At 32.6% G+C, this 24754-nt stretch overlaps 1 protein-coding gene and 1 long non-coding RNA gene across 2 annotated transcripts in view; both read right to left on the reverse strand.

Moving 5' to 3' along the window:
- Positions 1-523: 523 nt before the first annotated feature.
- On the reverse strand, positions 524-2886 carry LOC127721630 (uncharacterized). Its single transcript, XR_007991368.1, has 2 exons — positions 2786-2886; positions 524-974 (listed from the first exon to the last, which is right to left on the reverse strand). It is a non-coding gene; the product is annotated as an uncharacterized LOC127721630 (long non-coding RNA).
- A 102-nt stretch (positions 2887-2988) lies between these two features.
- Positions 2989-24754, reverse strand: part of LOC127722368 (N-lysine methyltransferase KMT5A-A-like) — a 34385-nt gene continuing 12619 nt past the window's right edge. The window contains exons 3-8 of the mRNA XM_052229250.1: positions 15101-15269; positions 11622-11835; positions 9108-9153; positions 5642-5712; positions 4162-4216; positions 2989-3413 (exon numbers count right to left, since the gene is read on the reverse strand). Coding sequence (XP_052085210.1) covers positions 3364-3413; positions 4162-4216; positions 5642-5712; positions 9108-9153; positions 11622-11835; positions 15101-15269 — 605 coding nt within the window. The 3' untranslated portion in view covers positions 2989-3363. The remainder of the gene's footprint in view (positions 3414-4161; positions 4217-5641; positions 5713-9107; positions 9154-11621; positions 11836-15100; positions 15270-24754) is intronic.

Raw genomic sequence — 24754 nt, forward strand, 5'->3', positions numbered from 1 at the left:
CATGCCTCAACAAAAAAGCTTTTTAACAAAATATTTGTTATCACATTTTACATATCTGACTTGAATATTAAGTTTGTCGACGCCTGTGCTCTAAGTTTCCTAGGCCATAATTTGGTTGAAATTTTGACAATTTTGTTAAATTTAGCAAAAATCTCTATTTTGATCTTTACAGGATGTAAAAATCAACGCTTTTAAACTAGAACTTTAACAAAAAAGTTCTATTCAACTTTCTCACGTGTCTTTTTATCACTTTAAAACATTTATTGTCTTGAAACATTGAACATAATAATCGGGGCCAAATATGACCCTTACCAAACTTACTTCTTTGCTAACACGGTAAAAAATAACATTATCAGGCTGCAGACCAAATATAACCTTATTTCCATGGATAGATTGCTAAGAAAAACTTTCACAATTGGCAATGCAGGTAAAAAGTTCTAAATGACTTAAATGCGGACTTTTTAATATGAACTATGTTCATAATTTCACATTATATGCAAATTTGTTAATATAAAAAACAATATTCAACTGTAAACTTTTATTGTATTCAACAGTGGTCTGTTTTGCTGCTTTTAAAGCAACACCAGTAGGCACATAGTCAAAACAACTGCTAGTTTGGTTACATTTACTTGATAACAAGGCACACAATATATCATTGTCGAGTTCTGATCAGAATTCAGGGTAAATTTCTTTATAATTGAAAATGATCTCTCACAGTCAGAATTGATATTTGGATGAACTATAATAGCTTCATGAAGCTTTGAAAGAGTGTCATAATGTTTTTTTTTGCCATCTAAAATGTCATCTATGATCTCTGCCATTGCTCCCAACAAACTATACAATATATGTTGCTATTGCCTGGTCAAAGCTGGGTAGTTCATCAGAAGACAGCTAATACTATGAGAACTGATCCAACAGTTCCGTGATATTTCCATCCCTTATGGCCTGTGGAAATCTGTTGGCTACATTTTAAACTGAAAAAGAAAAATATTTTATAATTGTTAAATGCTTAATCAAATAGCTATGTATTTTAGTTCTCCTCTCATATGTATTGTTATGATTGCAACATAGAGTGCACAATGCGTTACTCATCCCTCAATGATTTAAAATCGAACTCCCAAATATAATTTATAAATCTTGGTACGTACACATCGTTTTCGCTTAGAAATCGGCTCTATAGACGACGGCACAGGTCCTGAAAGCTACCTCTTTCTGTGGACATTTCCCCTAAGTGAATTTGAAAGAAAGAAAGTCCCAAAATTGTAAAAACTAATCACAAACTACTTACCTTGAGAGCTTTTGCTGTTCGTCCATATAGAAAAATAAACAATGGCCAGATAACAATTACTTAGCCTGGGATCCTGGCCAACTGTTTGACATCGACGAAGTATTAGATTTGGTCAGGATGCCAGGCTAAACAATTACTTCGAAATTTCGGTATTTATCGTGTTATAATGAAAAAACCCGAGAATCGCGATATCACTAACAACCTAAAAATCATAACGAAAAAGCGTGTAATTGCGTGTAAAGTGGTGAAAAGCGTGTACACACCATGTGATAAAATCCTCACGTGTAAACCGTTGAAAAAGCGTGTATTACACGCGAATATCATGTCAGTTGGCAACTATGGTCATAAGGAGTATTCATGCCATGTTTTATTCCATTCCATTCAGTGGTTCTTTAAAAGAAGACATTTGTATGTATTTCCCATAGGGTCCTATGTTAAACTAAGTCCCTCTCTGGCGTCCATCTTGGATGATGGATCAGTTTCAAAGTAATAACACTTGGTCAGCACCTGAAAAGGAACATTTTTGCCATGTTTGGTTCCATTCCATTCCTTGTTCTCTTAAAGAAGACATTTGTATGTATTATCCATAGGGTCGATGTTAAACAAAGTACCCTACTGGTGGCCATCTTGGAAGATGGATCAGCTACAAAGTAACAACACTTGGTCAGCACCTCATAAGGAATATTCATGCCATGTTTGGTTTCATTCCATTCAGTGGATCTATAAAAGAAGACATTTGTATGTATTGTCCATATGGTCCTATGTTAAACAAAGTCCCACCCTGGTGGCCATATTGGATGTTTGATCGCCTACAATGTAACAACACTTGGTCAGCACATCATAAGGAATATTCATGCAATGTTTGGTTTCATTCCATTCAGTGGTTCTCTAGAAGAAGTTCAAAATATAAAAAGTTATCAACGACAACGAAGATGGACAATTACAACAGACAAGGACAGACAACAGGTGCTAAGTAATGAGAAAAGCTCACTTGGCCTTTTAGACCAGGTGAGCTAAAAACCAAGCCATAATTATGAAAAAATAATAAAGTTACACATTATTTGATATATGCTCTTATAAGCAGACTTCATAAGAACCAACTCCGACCTGTTGGTCCTAACGTTGACAAAATTTAAAGACGTCTGCCAATTTCACAATTGAGCCTGTCTGTTTGTACGACTGCTATCATACAAAAGGCCTTTTGGGTCACTGGGGTTACTTCTACCAACATTTTGTAGTTTGTCAAATCATTGGACACTTGTTTTTTGTTTTACTTTTACTTATTGAGGTCAGAAATCATATTACTTAAATAAGGATGATTGTGTCTGACAAAACTTGTTATAAGGATCTATATTTCAATGATGTTCTCTAAACATTTAAACTTTTTAGCAAAACATATTTAACTGAAAAATAAAACGAAAATTTCATGTGAATAAATTTTGAAAATGGTATATTGATAAAATTTGTTGATTTTATTATAAGAAATATTAAACATACTTTTTGTCTCTTCAGGTTGGATTAAACCATCTGCCACCATGAGATCAGGACCTTCAGGTGAACAAGATTTACCTAAAATAAATACAAATCATTCTGAAAACAGATAATTATGTGTAAAAAGGGTTAATTTAAAGTGAAATTTAAAACAAATTTAAATTGAAGGTTATTGACTAAACAAAAATTATTGTCTGATCAATGTAAAAGTTCAGGTGTCGGACCATTAACAAAACAAATACTCAGTCTGGACCTGGGTCTCTACGTGCAATCAATTGAAATAACATGTGAGCCAAACTGATCATTCCCTTTCATTGAACAATGAGTAATGTGAAATTTTCAACAGTCTGCAAAAAGGAAGTGGCTTACATGACAGGTAAAAAAAAATTGCTGAAACACTCAAGTTCAACATTATCAAGCTACAGAGTTTTGACCAAATTTGACAAAAAAATTTCCCTTGTTTCTAGCTTATTGTACTCTATAGTCCAACCCTATCTGGCAGGTTCAATTTTGGAGAATAAAACTGCTGACTATACAAGCCTGAATTCGTTGGTGGTGCTAAAAACTTTGCCTCTACGCATTTTTCACAGGGTCTTACCCTTTTGATTTGGCAGTCCTACTACAAATCTTCCTCCTATAAGACAATACACAAAAAATCAATTAGTTTTCAATTCTATAATTTTTTAATTATATGATGAATGACAGCTGAAAGATTTACTTGTTGACAAAATATTTTTGTATACATAATAATTAGATATTTGGGCCATCTTTTAGTCCTCCTTTTAATATGTATACTATCTGACACTGAATAATTGGTGTAAATGAAGAAATGTATATGGAAAGGGTTGGTGTTTAATGTCTAGTGGAAAACATAACATGCATATGGGATGAAAACATGTAAATGTGAATCACTGCTTAGAACAAGATAGACATGCTGAGTCAAAATTTCAACAATAGTATTTCCCAAACTACCAGTCAACATGAAATATGCAACCCAACCCAGAACATTTCAATTAATTGGTTTGACACAGATCAGGATAGAACCCAAATCCTCCCACACATGCTAGGCAAACTGCCACCACAAGACTATTCAGGCAGTCCCCAAGGAAAGGCTCTTCATTTTTATGGATGGCAGAGATGACAAAATATCACACAGTACAAAGTTAGTAGAACTTTCCTAATCTATTAAAAGCTAGATTGAAAACTGTGAAGTCATGCATTAGATAAACCATAAAAGTGAATTTTCACTTGAACTTGCATTGGTCTATAGTATGTTGTGAATACTGATTTTATTTCTAACCGTACTTTAACTGAATGGTCTCAGAACTTTGAACATTCTATTGAAAGGTAAACCATTTTACATACCAAAAATTAATACTTACTTTTCAGTTCTGATATTGAAAACTTTTTCAAACTGACATAACACTTCTTTGTCATCTGAAAATATTATTTTTGAAATTATTTCCAGTCTGAATAAGGTATATAATTGGTTAACTGGCAAATTCCATTAAACTTAGTTTAAGCATACATATCCATAAACCAATCTTACGACTAAGGCCATCCAAAATGTGTTTGTGCCTGGACATAAATTTTCTTGAAAATAGGCCTCATAAGCAACATAATTTTCAAGAAATCTTATATAAGACTGATTTTTAGGCTTTTCAGTCAAAACGTTTTTATTGCAGACTCTTTACACAGAATATAAATAAAACAAGAATGTATCCATAGTACATGGATGCCACACTCGCACTATCATTTTCAATTTTCAGTGGACCATGAAATTGGGGTCAAGACTCTAATTTGGCATTAAAATTAGAAAGATCATATCATAGAGAACATGTGTACTAAGTTTCAAGTTGATTGGACTCCAACTTCATCAAAAACTACCATGACCAAAAACTTGAACCAAAAACTTTAACCTGACACGTGACAGACGGATGGACGAAAGAATGAACGAACTGAGTGAGGAAAGGATGAACGAAAGGACACAGACCAAAAAACATAATGCCCCTAAGTGGAGAATAACAAAATAAGAGGTACACATCAATAACATAGCAATACATCTGCACAAGCAAAAACATTTATAAGATATAGACTGAGAAAATCCTTATGATCTTCATTTATGATGTCTTTTATTTTGAATGATTTAGTTTTCATTTTTTAACATCTTAATTTTGATTATCTGATTGTTGTGTTTTTGTTTCTTAACCAATAAACACAACAACTAATCCTATATATATATTAATGTTTTTGTCCAATTAGTCAAAATGATATGCAAGGCCAGATTCAATTCACCTCAACATGGTCAGTACTTCAGCTTGCTGTCAGTAGTTCAAAGTCTTCTTTGACACAATATTTTTCAAACAAGTGTATTTCTTGTACTTTTGGTTTTACTTGAAATGTACCATTTCTTATTCAACAGTTCCAAATTATAAAGGACAGCTGATACTCAGATCTCAAAAAGTTAGGTAGTTGATCATGTACCAAACGTTTGTCTTATGAATGTCTATAAACCAAATCCCTGTTACTTGTTGTCTTTTGTTATCTAAATAACTTTGTCATTGAGGGAATTTTATACACATTGTTGTCAATTTAATGGAATTTTATGCAACTGTCATACAAGTAAGAGGTTTAGCTAGCTATAAAACCAGGTTTAATCCATTATTTTTTACATGAGAAAATGCCTGTACCAAAGTCAGGAATATAACAGTTATTTTCCATTCCTTTGATGTGTTTGAGCTTTTGATTTTGCCATTTGATAAGGGACTTTCCTTTTTGAATTTTCCTTGGAGTTTGGTATTTTTGTTACATACTTTTTGTTATGGAAGATTAATTTTAACTTTATAAAAGTTGTTGTCTTACTTGAAGTTTCGAAGATTGCTCATGGACAGTACACAAAGAGTCTTCCAACATGTTTGGAGTTCTTGGTTCACCTATTTAATTCAAATATAGAATTGTAAGCATATGATATTGCAAATGTTTAAAGGCAATCTGTAAATTTAGGCATAACAGAAGGCAAAACTATTACACTCTACTGGTAAATATTATGTGTCACTGACGATGACTATATATAGCATGTAAAAAAAAAGTAAAAACTATAACCTACAAGATAAAGACTATCATAGCAACATTGCATCCATCTGCCAATGAAAATTACATAATACAGATATTCACAATATAGAGAATTCTGACTTGAAATCTAGAAGTGAATTTAAATATTATAGTCAAATTAGAAATTATACAATCAGGAAAAGAACTATTTTAGCAGCAAATCATTTTGCCCTTTTTGAAAGGACAAGAAGTGACCTCTTACAGAAAGCACATATATATTTTTTTTTTCTTTTTTAAAGGTTCCACCTAAATAATCCTCATTGCTCATAGTCTATAAGGGTGTGATAAACTCAGATTAACTCATAACATGAAAACATGCAGAGAAAATTTACAACAGATAGATCTCAACTAGATTAACATTTTTACCCCATGTCAGATTTACTCTAAATGCTTTAATTTCAGATATGTAAGCCAAAAACTGTATTTCACCCTTATATTCTATTTTTATGGGCCATGTTGATAGGCAGGCAGGGTCATCGGACACATTTTTTCAACTAAATACCCTAATGATTAATGTGGCCAAGTTTGGTTAAATTTGGCCCAGTAGTTACAGAGGAGAAGATTTTTGTAAAAGTTAATGGACGACGGACGACGACGGATGTCAAGTGATGAGAAAAGCTCACAATGGGCCAGATGAGCTAATAAATCGTGGTACTATCATATAGAATCATCAAAATATCTAAATGAACAGCAGACCGGAAATGATTTCCAGTATTCACTTCATCCTACAATAGCCTTTTCTTTATACTATAATCAGGATAATGGTAGGTTTCTTAATGACTTTAAATCATCTGAAAAGGAACACAGTAGTCCATTTTATTATAATTGCATGAATTTAAAGTGAGATTTTAACAGAGAGCGCCTAGTTTTCTTCTTCTTATTCTTCATAATTAAGGTATGAAATATTCCATCGACATCTGATGACCACATACTGTTGCATATGTGGACTATATATAAAATCTACCCCAATTTAAACAGAAAATAAATATTTATAGTACAATGAAAATAACAACCTTGATACTATAAACATTCTAACTTTATGTTATTAAATAATAGTACAGAGAACAGCAAGAGGGAGCTTTTGTCTGACGTTATTAACTGATGGTGCCTGAACAAGTACCACAGGAGCTGATTCCACTCACAGTGACACAATGCAAATGATTAGAAGGGACCATCAGAGAAATATGGGGAATAATGAAATCAAAGTTATTTGTTAATTTGTTCATATTCAAACACTTCTTATTTGACTCAATTTCAAATTTAGAATTTTGTGGAAGACATTTATTATGGATTGCCATGTCCAAGGATAAAAAGCCTTTTTTTAAATGTTTTTCGTTAAGCAATTGCTGTATCATTGCTAGGCTGTTATAAGCATCTAGTACACTAAATCTAAGGGTCACCATTCATTTGTCCCGTAATTAGGCTTGTATAGTTTGCACTGGTACATTATCCGAACCCCCCTTCTCGCCATGAAATTTCAGGTAAAACAAGTGAAACTGTGAGCTACTGCTCACTGATGATACCCCCGCCCAAATACTTGACGGTAAACAGGAAGTTGTTGAGTGATGAATCTGAAAACACATCACATGGTATAGCTGATTTATATAAACCCTGAAACTAAATTTCAGAAATCCTTGTAATGTAGTTCCTGAGAAAAATTTGACGAACATTTTTCAACTTGGATGTCATTTGTACAATGATGTAAGTGTTCTGTAAATAGGAAGTTGTTGAGTGATGAATCTGAAAACGCATCACACGGTATAGCTGACTTATACAAACCCTGAAACCAACTTTCTGAAATCCTTGTAATGTCGTTCCTTAGAAAAATGAGACGAAAAATTATTCATGGGACGGACGGACGGACTGACGGATGGATGGATGGACTGACTGATGGACGGACGGATGGACAGACAGAGGTAAAACAGTATACCCCCACTTTTTTAAACCTGGGTATAAACTCTGAACTGTTACAAAATGTCTGATGAAACTCCAGTAATTTCAAATCTTGTGTGGTAATTTGTGGTATCGTTTTCCATCATCAAACAGAAGTTGAAACTGCTTGTAAATGGTTCTAGAACACTTCACAATTGTCATGATTGTTAAAATAAGTCAATATCACACAAAAAGCAATTTAGAAACTTGTGTATATTTAAACCAGAAGTTTGAATAGCTCATGTAAAAGAAAATAAATACGGTGAGAGTGTACGGAAAAATCTGTATTTAATAGATATCACTAGAATACGACTTTAAAAGTAAAACAGTTCCATTCTTGTGTAAAACAATGTTTAATATTTATATAACACTGATGTTTGAAGGATTTTAAGCTAATACAAAACACAGATTCCAGTTTATTTTAAGCAATGCAGTGAAAGAAACAAGAAATTTGTAGTGAAGCATTTAGTTTTTAAATTTATCAGTTTTAACTTGATATTGAATGAAAATAACATATTAATATGGATAAGGTAAATTATTAGTTTTGAAAATGATAATAGCGCCCTCTACAATAATAATAATAAACATGGCAGAACGTAAACAAACCATCTCGCGAAATAGAATTTTTCTATTATTTCTTGCTTATTGCACTCTATGGTTCGCACCCCTGTATGGCAGGTTCATTTTTTGGAGAATAAAACTGTGGACTATACAAGCCTTTATTCGGAAGCTTTGAATTCTTCTTAAACAAACAATATTATTTTGTTTTGTTCTAATTTTGTACTAATAAAGCAATTAATATGTGATAATCTTTGTATCTAATAAAAACTGTTGCTAGGCAACCTTTCTTTTAACAGGAGCACAATAGTTTTTTTTCTTCAAGTAACTTAGGGCATTGACCATCAATGATATAAACATTAACTTACTTGGAGAGGGCTAAAAGTGACCCTAATCATACCTTGTCCTTTACTGATTGACAATTAGTAATGGCACACAAACTATTATGCAATAAATATGTCATAATTAAGGATCATTTAAGCCATGGTTTAATGTAGATACATATTTATTTAGTCCATGAATCAGAATCATGTGCATTCGTATCAAGAAATTTTCAAAAAATCATGAGTTTTGGGATAATATAAGTCTCCAAGAATATTGCTTTACATAGCAAATTAGACAAGACTGCCTTAAATGCAAACCATTATTCCCGTTGGGACAGTAGGCGACTATTAAATTATGGACAACAGAAAACAAATAAAGACAAATTTAGCTGAATGATAGATACCTTTATCATGTGAAGCTTTAACTGTCTTCAAGCTATTCTTGTCAGACTGGAAAAGAAAAATCAATTCAATGTAGCCTACAAGAATCTTGCATCACTTATCAGGCATCTATACAATTCACAACTACATATTTTTTCTCTTCCCCATAAATAACATGAGCCCGTTATTCAGTTGTTGTCTTTGGTTACTGTTTATTATATTTGTTGTTATTCATTTTTTTAGGATAAATCATGCTGTTGCATGGTAATCTCGTTTGAATGTTTACATTTTTATTTGTCTTACTATAAGGTATGCATGGATTTCGCTCAATGTTGATTGCAGTAATATGAGTAAACATGACCTACAATTTCTTAAATCCAAGTCTTTTGGTTCCAGTGGATAGTTGTCTCAATGGCAATCAAACAATGTCTCCTTATTTTCATACAATTGCTTTCGAAATGGGACATTAAAAAAAACCATAAAAACACAACAATTTTTTTTATAAATTCCCCCTAAATGATGCTTCAGATAAAATCAAGTCTCTTTGTTTCTTGCTTTAATATGTGTAGTATTGTGAATCTTTGAGGACAGTTTTTTGTGGATTTTGTGGGTACAGATGAATAGTTAATTCAAATGTTCAACAAAGTATAAATTTCTCTTAGGATTGTATGCAAACTTTAAAGATTATCCCAAAGTCTGCATCAGCAGAGGAAAAATTTAGCATAACTAACAAAATATGAAAAATGTAAATCATAATGCAATTGGCCTGGTTGAGCAATTTTCATCAATAAAGCCATTTCTTAATCAATCAAGGACTATTACATCAGATCAACAACAGTGATAAACGCACAGATATGTCTCGCTTTTTTGTTATTTTTGTTGTAAAATGCAAATGTTGAAATCAAAATAGCAATACCTTAACATGTAAGATATGCAAAATATTCAGAGTCAATGAAAAAAGGTACAGGGCCAAACAATCTCCATGGAAATGAGATGTGTCAATGCTAATACAAGTGCATACCATATTATTGACCTTCCACTAGTGGTTCCCCATAAACTGACCTAATCACAAACTAATACATGCAAACTAACCAAAAGTTTCAAAGTCAATAGACCATGATTGAGGGGCGTGGTCAAATAATCTCCATGGAAATGAGGTGATGTGCCAATTCTAATACAACTACAAACCAAATATCATTAACCTACCACCATTGGTTCCCCATAAACTGACCTAATCACAAACTAATATGTGTAAACTAAGCAAATGTTTCAAAGACAACAGACCATGACTGAGGGGGCTGGGCCAAATAATAGACAAAGAAATGAGATGTGACAATGCTAATACAACTGCACACCAAATATCATTGACCTACCACCAGTTGTTCTACATAAACTGACCTAATCACAAACTAAAACATTGCTGATGCCACCGATGAAAGCGCTGTATGAAACAGCATACCAGGTCTTGCTATAAGTCTTGCTTTTTTACTACATCATGTACATTAAGGTGATACACACATTATTAAAATGGAACTTGACCACCATTTTCTAATCAGTAACAACATAAAAAAAAATTTAATCATTGATTGATGTTTTATCAAGTGATCATTATCATAAACAGCTGGAGCAACCTGGCCAAAAAACCTGCTGACACTGCTGTAAATGTATTACCCCAAATAAATGACCAGTGCTGTACATGTATTACCCCAAATTAATGACCAGTGCTGTACATGTATTACCCCAAATTAATAACCAGTGCTGTACATGTATGACCCCAAATTAATAACCAGTGCTGTATGTGTATTGCCACAAATTAATAACCAGTGCTATACATGTATTACCACAAATTAATAACCAGTGCTGTACATGTATTACCCCAAATTAATAACTAGTGCTGTACATGTATGACCTCATATTAATAACCAGTGCTGTACATGTATTACCCCAAATTAATACCTAGTGCTGTACATGTATGACCCCAAATTAATAACCAGTGCTGTACATGTATGACCCCAAATTAATAACCAGTGCTGTACATGTATTACCCCAAATTAATAACTAGTGCTGTACATGTATGACCCCAAATTAATAACCAGTGCTGTACATGTTTTACCCCAAATTAATACCTAGTGCTGTACATGTATGACCCCAAATTAATAACCAGTGCTGTACATGTATGACCCCAAATTAATAACCAGTGCTGTACGTGTATTGCCACAAATTAATAACCAGTGCTGTACATGTATTACCCCAAATTAATAACCAGTGCTGTACATGTATTACCCCAAATTAATAACTAGTGCTGTACATGTATGACCCCCAAATTAATAACCTGTGCTGTACATGTATTACCCCAAATTAATAACCAGTTTTTAGTTTGTTTGAAAACCAAATAAATTTGACAAGGCCTCTTTTAAACATATAAATGGTATTAGAAAAAATCAAAATGGATCATCAACAATAACTCATATCATAATATAATTCAAATAAATTCAGTCATTTAAAATGTTAGAAAAATGTTTAAAAATCAAGCTTACATTTGTTGTTTTGGACTTTTTTCTCCATGGCAGGTTTTTAGATTGATCCCCATAATCGTAGCGTAACTCCTCTCCCCTGACTATTTCTTTGAGGGCAAATAATGCCAAATGGGGATTACCATCCACATGAATACGCCTCATAATAGAATTTTTTTCTCTGCCAACGCCATCATTGACATACCTGCCCATTAATTTTGAATTTGTAGCATCAATGCTGAAAAATGAAATTTCACAATAAACATTCATTGTCAACGATCAATTAGCAGTTTTGTAAAGCCTGTCATGGCATATTATACAATATTGTACAATTAGTAGTAAATTGATCAAAATATACAAGAGCTAGTACCGGACATGAAAAATACCTGTGTCAATGCAGATGTTAGCATCCATATGTCACCCTACAGCCTTCAACAATGACCAAAACCCAAAACATGACAAAAAATGTAAAAAATATCAAAAGAATCAACTGTTGACACAGATATGTGTCTCACCTTTTTGAAATTTTGATAGTATAATAAAAATATTGAAATTAAAATGTAAATATCATGTACCCTATGCAAAACAATCAAATTCAATGAACCATGGTTGAAAGTGCTGGTGCAAACTATTCAAATACATGTAATTCAAGCAAATGTTTTAAAGCCATTAGACAATAACTGAGGGGTATTGAGCCAAATATTCACCATTAATATTTGATGTGCCAATGCTTATACATCTGTATACCAAATATCAATAACTTACATCAAGTGGTTCCCCTTAAACTGACCTAATCATATCATAGTATCAAAGAAACAGACTTAACCAGAAAAAACTATAAACATTGACCAATGAACCATGAAAATGAAGTCAAGATCAGAGAATCCTACCAAACAGACAGACACCATGTCCTTTTTTCCATATGTACACCTTACAATCATTACATACACCAAATATAGTTGACCTATTGCTTATTCTTGTATCTGAGATTAGGACCAAATTTCAGAAACTTAACATTGACCAATGCTACAGTTGACACAAAAAAAAATGATCATGCTGCACAGAATGTTTTTGAAACAATGGAGAACTAGACATCATTGAGATGGGAGCCATCTTTGTGGTCCCCGCTGTAAATAACCTGTGGTAACAAATTTGTATCTTTACCAAAGGACATGGGGTTGTGAACTGAAACCAAAGTTTTTGAGCTTGACCTTTGACCTAGGAAGTTGTAAATACATTATGACACACCCTCTGGTAGTGGTAAATATACATGTCAAGTATAAACTTTGAAATCATAACGGTTGTCAAGATATAGAGCGGACACGATCTTTACCATAGGACATGGGGTTGTCAACTGAAACCAAAGTTTTTGACCTTGACCTTTGACCTTGGAAGTTGTACATACATTATGACACACCTTCTAGTGTTGGTTAATATATATGTCAAGTATCTATAATATTATATGAGAAGACCTCATTTTGTGTGTTGCTTTCCAAGATAAATTAATCATCATGCCTCTGTGTCCCATAGGTATCATGCATAGTCGTGTTTGTCATCCTCGCTTTTCATTATTCAGTTTGGGTTATTTTTGGAGGAAAAACGAAAATAAAGGCATTCGGATATTGTGTCCGTCATCCGACGGACTTTTAAGTCATAGACAAGACCTCCTTTTAGGACTGTTTTAACATTACACATAATTTTCATAAGTACTTGGGGACAGGACAATTATTTATGTGTTTTTCTGTATACTATGATCATACATATACTATAAATAAAGTGTATTTGCTATTTACTATCATTTATATTATATAGAATCTCTATATTATGTACAAGTGACCGCCTTGCATAGTAAACTTGGAATTGAATGATAGTAAATAGCAAATATAATTTACTTATAGTACATGTTTGTTCATAGTATAAAGAAAAACGTGAAAATAATTGAAATTAATAGAAAAAAATAACGGACTGTGGAAAAAAGGGAAGGGCTAAAAACTCATCCTACAACAGTTTACATAATTTCAACAATGCTCTAAATGCCTGCAATTTCGCGGGTGTGTTCTAGTAAACTTTGAAATCATAACGGTTCTAAAGATATAGAGCAGACACAGTCTGCGCCATAGGACATGGGGTTATCAACTGAAACCAAAGTTTTTGACCTTGAACTTTGACCTAGGAAGTTGTACAAACATAATGACACTCCCTCTGGTGTTGGTTAACATACATGTCAAGTATAAAGTATGAAAGTACATGTATGAAGTTTCTCTAGACATAGAGCGGACACAATTTGTTAGGTGTGGACACTGGACAAACAGACAGAAAGATGGATGGACTGACTGACTGATCACTATAGGGCAACCCGCCACTAGGCGGAGCCCTAATGATCTTTACAAATTACTACTGTGTAGCATCATCACCTGATATAGGCACTCCAGAAGCAGTTGAAAAAACAAATGGGTAGTCAGGACAAGGTCAAATTCTTCTCATTTTCATAATATTCTACGTTTTGCTGACAAGTAAAGTTTTCTGATACTGATTCCTAATACATGTAACATAGCCATTATTTGGGTCTGATTATGATCCTTTAATGACTTTTTCTCTCTCAAATCTTCAAAATCAGAACTGGTGGTACCTGTTCAAAGAAGCATGTAACAAGTTGAAACTCATTTAAACACATTTATCCTTCAACTATTCATTTGAGGTATTTGTAGAACAAAGTTATATTATATTTAAGCTTGAACAATATTGTGACATAATTAGTTTTTATCTATTGTTTTCTGAGAATTTCATGTAAATGAAGTGAATAAATTGTACAGCAAAATGCTTTTTTTTCATCTTTTGCAAAGTTCATATCCTCTTACATTTTTTTTATTCTTGAACATGCATGAAATATTTGCCACTAGACATTAAGCTACCAAAAATCAATCAATTATACAATTCAATAATATCATGTGCACAACTAGTACTGTAATAGTTGTTCAATAATTCTGTGAAGTTTAAGGGATCTAAATTTAAAATTGAAGGCAGAATTGTTTACACAAAACAGATCCCTCTTTTGTTAATTTTGCCAAAAATTATAACCAAGTTTGGAAAAAGAGAAAAAATTCCTTTAACAATTCCATAATAGCAAGTGTACAATATTTCCGTCAAGTTTCGATTGCTACACTTTATATTGCTAAATCAACACCGAAAGGGTACTGTCACCTGCATTTGTAAAGATGATTACTGTAAGATCTAAATAATCACTTATTAATTGTGATGTACATGTGAGTATGTTAAAATTGTGTAGACATTTTAAATACACAAAATGTTGTTAAAAAGTAAATGTCAATATTTCAAACCCTAGCAAATTTTTATAAAAAGGAAAAAAAGATCTCTCTTACCCCTCCCCCTGAAATTACAATCTGAATAATGAATTAAAATGTTTTCTCACAAAATATGCTTAGAATAATCCTGAAAAGTCACAACATCATCATTTTGAAACCAAAAAAATGCAGCTTTCTTACCTCAGCTTCTGATCCTCATTGTCTCTAAAAAAGAAAACATAACATCCATGGCCTTTTCTGACATGGCTGTCAAGTCTCCTGTCTCCTTTTTCACTGGACATCAACTTGCCTTCATACTCAAGTAGAAATTCTCCCTTCATAAAAGCTCTTGTTGTAAAGACCCCTTTTCCTGAAATGAAAAAAAATTGCTTATATCTACTTAATACAATAAAATGCTTCGCTGATTGCAGCCTGATATGACTGCAGAAGTCGAAACCTGAACAGCTGGGGCAAGTTTGGACATAAAATTCAAGCTTGATACTGTCTGTTGGATTGTGATCAAATTTTTGACATAAAATAGGTTTCTGACACAAAATAGATGTGGTCAAAGATCTTAAAAATCTATTACGCAATACTGTGCTATTGGGTAATATTGTTCAATTGAAGATTTCTTCTTGAAACTTTTCAAAAATTTGAAATTCAAAAATTTTGGAGAAAAAAAATATGAACCCCCCACCCCCCAAAAAAAAAATTTGGGAAAAAAAAAATACCCCAAACTTTTTGACCCCCCTTGGAGTAATTACCCCCAAACTCAATCCCAGCCTTCCATTTGAGTTATGGCACCTTATAGTACAACTTTAGAGAGATCCATACATTTAAACACAAGTTATTGTCTGGAAACTAGAAAAATGCTTGTTTTTGGTCACTTTTTGGCCTCTTAATTCCTACATGTTTGGGGCAATTACCCTCAAACTCAATCCCAGCCTTCCCTTTGTGATATGGAACCTTGTGGTATAATTTCAGAGAGATCCATACACTTACACACAAGTTATTGTCCAGAAACTACAAAAATGCTTGTTTTTTTGCCCCTTTTTAGCCCCCAACTCCTAAATTGTTGGTACCATAACCCCTAAAATCAATCCCAACCTTCCTTTTGTGGTATTTAACCTTCTTGTAAAATTTCATAGAGATCCATTCACTTAAACTAAAGTTATTGTCCAGAAACCAAATGTGTGTCTAGACGACCACGACGACAACCACATCATAGCATTATACAAACCCAAAAATTTTTTTGCTGTCGTATAAAAACTGAAATATTCATGTAGTCTGGTAGTTCCTTCTATATCTAATTATGATATCAGAAAGTGAATAAAACTAAAGGCTGTAAAGGGTATTTGTTGCTCACAGAGGTCTATGTGCATCTTCCACAATGGGGACAAAAAAGTGTAAAAAAAATTATCATTTAAAGGGAAATAACTCCAATAAAGAGTGATCCGATAATTTCAGGCATGTGAATTATTTGTAGCTCTAGTCTTGCTGATCAATTTTGCTATCCAATTTTCTCTCTATCTACTAGTCTTTTTAAGATTATCAGTCAGGGGCATTACTTAAACAAGTAATTTTTTTTAGTTACTTACATCGGTAATTTTTGTTTTTAAAAATTATTTAATTACTTAATAGAGTTATTTTAAATTTCAAAGAAGCATGGACTAAATGTAGTTTTCATGAATTTTTACATCATTTTATATCATAAAATGATGAATTTATTAGATTTTAGAGGAGTATAGAGATAAAGGGTTACTTTAAAAATAATGACAAAAATATTACTTGAATAAGTTATTTTATACATCTTTGAAAGAATTCGTAATAACACTTATTTACTTAGGAGCAAATGTAAGTGTTTTTGGTTACAAATTATAAATAACTTCAAGTCTTAATTAATTCACAAGTTTCTATCTATTTATATCTGTTTATCTTCAAGATTTTTGAGGAAAATGATATTTTAATAGTCCCAAGAGACCAATCTTTGACCCAAAAGCGGTGATATGAAAGATAAGTGCGTCAGAAAGGCAATTAGTGTTTCAGAAAGATTAGATTTTACATGTCATGGGAAAAATAACCAGATGACCGTGAAAATTTGTTAAAGCTAGTAAAATCTGTATAGTTGGACACCTATAAAAATAATATTTAGAAAAGTTACTTATATAAGTAATATCTAAAATAGCCTCGTTTTCAACATTACTTGTATAGGTAATTTTAAATGTTACTTGTTTAAGTAATGCCCCTGACTGATTATAGGAAAAAATGAACAAAAATTGGTAATAATTCCTATAAGTCATCTGACAGTTTAGATGAAAATAGACAATAAGTAAATTTTTCCACATTCTGAACATTTTCTCTAAGTCGCCACCGGCAGATCACTATTGCTATGTCGAGCTTTCTGAAACAAAAAAAAGATGTGGTATGATTGATACTACTCTCCAGCAGAGGCCAAATGAATTAGAAGGTTAGCATCTATAGGTCACTGTTACATATAATGACCTTCAACAATGGGCAAAGCTCAAAAGCAAGCTTTAAACGTCATCGAAATGAAAAAATGTAAAAGAATTTAAATGAGAAAACTTATTTTCATCATCAGCATTACAGTAACCTTCATACTAAAAGTATAATATAAGTGTATGATGTTAAATTTTAAAATTTAATTTAAAAAATAATATTTATATGCTCGACATAAACCAAAACACAAAAACTGAATTTTAACCACTGAACTATTAAAATGAAGTCAAGGTCAGATGGCACCTGCCAATTGCAGCAATTTTTCCATTTGTAAAGGGGCATAACTCTAGAACAGCAAAAGTGATGCCACCAACCTTCAAACTCAATCTGTGTTTTGTAGTCGTTAGCATTGTGTATAAGATTCATTACATTTTTTTGAGGCAAACTAAAGTCACGAGAACTGAAACAAAAATTCAGCAATATTCCATTTGTAAAGGGGCATAACTCTAGAACAATAAAAGTTACCCCACCAAAATTCAAACTTTATTTGTGTTTTGTTGTAATAAGCATTGTTTATAGTTTCATAATATTTGGTTGAGGCAATCTTAAGTTAGAGAAAGGAAACCAATTTTGGGGCATACCAACAGATGGACGGAAGAACAAGGGTAAAACTTAATGCCCCCCTGATACGGTGAGGGCATTTGACGCTAACAGTAGTGAAAAAGATACGTTTGATGCTTGACAAAAATTGCCATTCCTACCCTTATTACTATACTATATATAAAAATATTAATTTTCGCGAACCATTTAGGTCACGGAAATTCCAAAAAATCCCTAGAGTAAGGAGAGTTGTACAGATAATGTGAATACACAGAACCCCGATCCAATTCATCTTTTGCTAAAAGTGTTCGTCATTTTCTGTTTTGTATCTACTAACAACCTTCCATTTTTCAATAATTCCTATTTAAGTGTGCAAAAAAACTGCATTAAAAATAGATATTCCCAAAGTTAAAATTCCGCTGATTGGTTGAACTACTGCTAAGATTCACAAACCTAAACTATAAATACATTTCCTCCTTTAAAATGTAATTCCTAAGTGAAGCTACTGTAAAGGTAATATATTAATCCTGATGTAATCTTCAATATTAAATGAAGCTGAAACTGTATATCAGTAGAAGAGAAGACAATGATAGATTGTTAAATGAACGTCTATATAATGTTGTTACATAAAATGCGATATTGAGTAAGGATCTATCCCGCCATAAAAAAAATCCATTGAAAACAGAGAATATAATCTTTTTGTTTTCAGAAATTCCGTTGAGCATTATTTACATTTAATTTGTATTGTATTTGGGTGCTGTTGACCTTTGTCTTTGAGAGCGCGGTAAGTAACAATCCCATTTCTTAGAAATGTAGACAATGGACAAAAATGTGAACCTTGACGATATGGGTCACTGACTTTTTTCTCTGATTTTTAATACTAGTATCTAACCATTTCATAATTTCCGAATTATCTGTATTTACAATATTTTTGTATTTAACGTGTAATCATGAACATATCTTCAATTTGTTTCAAGTTTATACACGATAAATGGCTATATATGATGATGAAGAATTTGTATGCACACAAGATGGTGGAAAATGAATCTGACATCACTGTACAATCACTTGACATTATTATTTGTAAACAAACGTCGAAAAGAACATGTGTCGTATAATTTCCATATCATTCCAAATTTTGGATTATTTTTACAGATTTTGCAAAAAAATACTGGATTTCCACCTATTTGTCTATCCAAATTTTTGTCTTGAACTAATATGTCCATGAAACTTATTCAATAGACAATACAAAATCAGCAACACATTGAAAATATTATTTCAACAAACATGTTCAATACTTGAAAAAAAATACATGCAGTGAAATTTTTTGGTTAAAATACATTATGGTTGGATATAATTTCTGTATAAATATGCTTTTGGTTGCATATAATTTCTGTATAAATGCTTTTTCCCTTCATAATAGTATTACAAAATGTACATGTATGACAGTATGTATTCTATAAAGTACATGTATTTTTAAAATGCACATTGAGTGGTCCCAAGTAAGGAGTATTATGTTTGTAACACTCAGAAACGTGATGTCTATCCCCCAAACATGTCCTTTGTATGATAATGAACAATAAAACGCTAAGTATGAAGCCAAAACGTATCCCTGCACTATTAAAGTTCATCAAGTGTCTTCGTGATCGTCAAGATGAACTAGAAATAAATAATGTTTGTTCCAAAAGGTACTTAATAACATTTGTGTCATTTCTCTAATGACAGAAGTGCTGATTATCAATTATAAGCATTTAATTTGCGAAAATGATTCGCTGCATTGAAGACCCATTGGTGGCCTTTGGCTGTTATCTGCTCTTTGGTCGGGTTGTTGTCTCTTTGACATATTCCCCATTTTCATTCTCAATTTTATTTTTTACAGAGATTATCTTTAGTGCCGTGTGGAGACAGTAGAGTGCCTCCCCATGTTTCAGGTTTATGCTATTATAATATACTAGATAATGGAGTGTGTGTCTGAGCAAGAACATCTCTATGTTCATTACTTTAGGAATATTTATTTAAAACACAGATTTCACTATTCAGCCCCATTAGGGGCCAGCTGAGGCCCACCTCTGGGTGGGGGATTTTCTAGCTGCATTGAAGACCCATTGGTGGCCTTCCGCTGCTATCTGCTCTTTGGTCGGGTTGTTGTCTCTTTGACGTATTCCCCATTTCTATTTCCAATTTAATTTTTACAGAGTTTGTCTTTAGTGCTGTGTGGAGACAGTAGGGTGCCTCTCCGTGCTTCAGGTTTATGCTATTATAATATACTAGATAATGAAGTGTGTGTCTGAGCGAGAACATCTCTATGTTCATTACTTTAGAAATATTTATTCAAAACACAGATTTCACTATTCAGCCCCATTAGGGGCCATCTGAGGCCCACCTATAAGTGTGGGATTTTCTCGCTGCATTGAAGACCCATTGGTGGCCTTCCGATGTTGTCTGCTCTTTGGTTGGGTTGTTGTCTCTTTGACATATTCCCCATTTCCATTCTCAATTTTATTATTTTAGCTTCTTTTTGATAGCTGAGGGATAGTTATGATAACTAGACTCAGCTAGTGTTATCAGGAAGCGTTCCTTGGACGCACAGGTTCATGCATAGCTCATTCAGACAGAAAACCATGCGTCCAGGGTGACTATACGTGCCTTAACAAGAATATTGTTAGTATGACAAACACAGGTTTCCTCTCCATATGACTAATCAACAGTGGAACAATAAAATCAGTTGTAACAGTGAAACACCAAATCAAATATATAGTTGAATAGCATTGGAAACCAAAAGTTACAATAAGGGACAACCAATGACCAGATACTTTTATGTAAATACAATTAAACAAAAACATTCAAGTATCAAGTGTAGTACAACATTGTCATTTATTTATCTGATGTTGCAGGATCATTTAAATTGAGTGTGATCTCAGTCATTAAACCACCCCTGGGGATATCCTTAACCTGGTCGTTCCAGTCAAGGTTTAAGGTATCTTAATCCAACTTTTTTTTTTTTTTTTTTTTTTTTTAAAGTAGGTCTGGCGATAGGACTGGCAAAACTGTCTTACAGGATCCAATGTTCACAAGTACTATATAAAATTCTAAAAACTTAGCCACACGTGCACCTATCCCAAATAAACCGAAGGGTGATCGAATGTGCTCTAGAAAGGTAATAAGTTACTGCATGCCCCACTAGTGCCACCAGATTATATAAGTTTGAGAGAAAATACAAAACTGGCTGAACAGTTAAAACAAACCAGACTTTAAATGAACAATTGCTCATCAAGGTATAAACCAAATAAAACAGCCATCACATATATAATGAAAGAAACATATTTAAATATGGATGAACATCTCGGTTTGATATTACTTCATTATAACATGCCTAAATTCAACATCTTGATGATGAAAAAAACCAATACATTAAAGAACTTGGTGGTGAAAAACCCAATTTGATATTTGCTTGAAGGGTGAATTGGAGTTAATAATGCAATTGAAAAAACTATTTCACTCAATTACATAAAAAATAATGGGTAAAAACCCCAATTTGTGAATTCTTATGTGGAGCTCTGTTATATATACTGAATCTGATTAGTTCAGTTTGTGGGGAACCAGTACTGGTAAGTCAATAATATTTGGTGTGTTGTTGAACATGTATCAGAATTCCAACATCTCATCCATGGGGATTAGTTGGTCAACCCCCTTAGTCATGGTTGTCATGATATATTGACATTAAATCTTGGACATGTTACAGCTTAAAATTAAAAGGTCAAACCTCAGAAAATTACAATAAGACCACCATCAACATCATCTTAAAAATTACATGTATATGTACATGCATATTAATATTTTGGTGAAAGAAGTTCATCCTCTCGATCTACTTTGTCACATTCCTTACATATTCATTTAAATAAATGCCACGAGGATTATTATTAATATACATGTACAACAACAAGAAAACAACCCACTGCCAAAGATAATTGAAAGACGTCTAGAGGTCAATACACTATCTCAAACAATAGACAAAATAAAAAACTAAAAGTACAGCCAATTGCTGAAATGTATCATTACATGTATTTGCAAGATTTAAAATATTATATCTTTCACAACTTTTTGAGTATTAGTTCAATCTATCATTTTATAAAACTTTGATTTCATTGTGGCTAGTCTGTAAAAAAGTCATCAATTAGAGATACCAATACTATTGGGACATTAATTTGAGAACAACAAAAAAGATGTCTATTTCAGGGATATATATATAATTGGTCATACATGTAGATTTGAAATCTTATTTTATTATGACGTCAGATTTGGATGTCGACTTCAGGAATGTTTGTTCACCTGTTTTCAATGATTAGGTGGAAGTATGTTCTTATTTCAAAAAGAGGCAGGCACTCAGCAAATATTATTAATTTGTGCATGAACTACTTGCTAGAAACTGAATGTTTTTACCACAACTTTGTATGTTTTAACTGGAATACATATACGTACATATAATATAAAAAAATACGTGTCTTTTTCAGGACTTCTGATCCATGTTTGGCATGTTTGTTAGATCATAGAGGTGGTTATGAAGGGTGAATGTTCATGACAGTCCTCTATTACAAAGTATATCACTGGATTGAGCTTTTTGTCCAAGTGTATTATTAAAGTGTTTTGCTTTGAGCTCAGTTCATTGTTATGCAAATGCATTCTTTGTGAAATAAAGATTTGACAGACAACTCACATCTGCACATGATCTGCTGCAAGGTAAGATGATTAAATCTGTCAGCACAAGCAGTTGTACCATCCATTCAATGTAAGTATTTAAGGGGAGATTAAAGCATTTTATCATGTTTATTTACACTTGAACCAAACATTTTTTGTCCAGAAGCCAAATAAAAAAAGCACAAATTAACCAAACAATGCTACTCATGCTACTAACAATATGATGCTAGGTGGTTTTGTTTTTTTTTAACATCTGTGCTGCCTGCTGATGAGTCCTGAGTGTAAATGATCATTCACTTATACATACCGGTAATGTTAGTAAGTATAAATTATTTTTTTTAATCCTTTTGTCCGTAAATCCTTTTCATATCTAAAAGAATTTTAATCAGTGTGTAGGAGTTATGAGCATCTGTATTGGAATCTGCCATATCTGGTATATTATCATTACTTAAAACCATAATATATCTTCATAGAAACAATTTCCACATTCAAACAAAATCTTTTACTAATGATACTGGGAAGATCCTGAACAAATTTTCAGTTTTATGTGGACAAACCCAAGTAAGAAATTACCACCTCAAAGGAACATAAATAGAACCATACAAATATTACGTGCATGCAGGTTCACAGACACCATCTCGCATACTAAAATTTAAAACTGATTTAAAGTAGTGTCTCCTCCATAACAGTCTTGAACATTAAAACTCAATATTAAATAAAAGACACTGCTATTTTCAGTGTTTGGTACAGGTTTGCTGTCACTGTGCACAACAGTTCAACATAGAACCCTATGGGGAAAAACCAGAGAACTGTTTGTGTCAGAAATCACTGTCAAACATCCAAACATACTATCCACACTGATCTGTGTCCACACTTGTATATATATAAAAAATATTTTCAAAGTAAATCAAGCTGGATCATTTCATAAAAGTTAGGACAAAATTAAAAAGAGTGTAGAATTTAAATAAATTGATTGACTACAATAGCCTGAAATGGATGTTTTACTTACATTATGTTGCTTAAATCAGTCTTAATCTATCTTTAAAGGGAAACTTCGCAAAAAAATGAAAAATTGATATTATGTTCATTCTGTTTAAAAAAGCACAAATTCATAAATATTAAAGTTTTATTCTGCTATATAAGAGATCACCATCGATTTTAAATTTAGAGTATCAATTCTCTGCATGCGGCCATTTTGACATCTTCTCGGTTTCGAAACCACAATATATCTATAAACCACAAAGGACCAAAACTAGCAGTAACCTAACATAGTCGTAATTGCGTGTCGATATCTTGTCAAGCGTACAGTTGTTTTATCCGACAAGAAAAGCATAAACAGTTTCCCGGGTCACAAACATGATTATAATAGACATGGTTGTTCAACCTTTCCTAACTAACATGATACGGAAAATGTAATTATTTTTTTTTAATAACTAAAGTCTGTCGTTTTTAAACTGTTTTTTTTTACCAAGGATTTGTATTTGTTACTATACAAATTCTTGTTTTTACTAAGTTTTGAAACAAGAAATTTATATGGGAATTAGTTAAAAAGTTCAAAGTCATAAATAAGTGTCCCGTGTATAATTGTTTTCGAAAATCTAACTTGTTCATACTTTTTTTATGTAATAAACTTTTATGTAATAAACCAAGGCTCCGGGTTGAAGACCGTACTTTTACCTATAATGGTTTACTTTTATAAATTGACAATTTGTGAATTGGATGGAGAGTTGTCTCATTAGCACTCATACAACATTTTCTTATATCTAATTATTTAAATAAATTCAGACCTTCCCTTATCTGATCATCAGCATGCATATGGCTAAAGGAATTATTCCCAGAGGTATTGTGAGGTGACACGTCCAGGTATTCATGCGATTTCCTGTCGGACTTAAAAACTCTTATTACACAATTACATAAAGCAAGTTCATGCATCCCTTCATTTCTGAGGGTATTGATCAGTGTACACGGCCGATAACTTATAACTTTCCATTTTGAAACTATCGGGTGAAATATACATCTTTGTCTTGTGTGTCCGAGAGTGATATACTAGTCATTACTAAACACATACGCTTGTTTATAAATGACATTTCTGGTGTAAAGAAT

Source organism: Mytilus californianus, unplaced genomic scaffold (genome assembly GCF_021869535.1).
Source record: "Mytilus californianus isolate M0D057914Y unplaced genomic scaffold, xbMytCali1.0.p SCAF_12, whole genome shotgun sequence".
Lineage (NCBI taxonomy): Eukaryota > Metazoa > Mollusca > Bivalvia > Mytilida > Mytilidae > Mytilus > Mytilus californianus.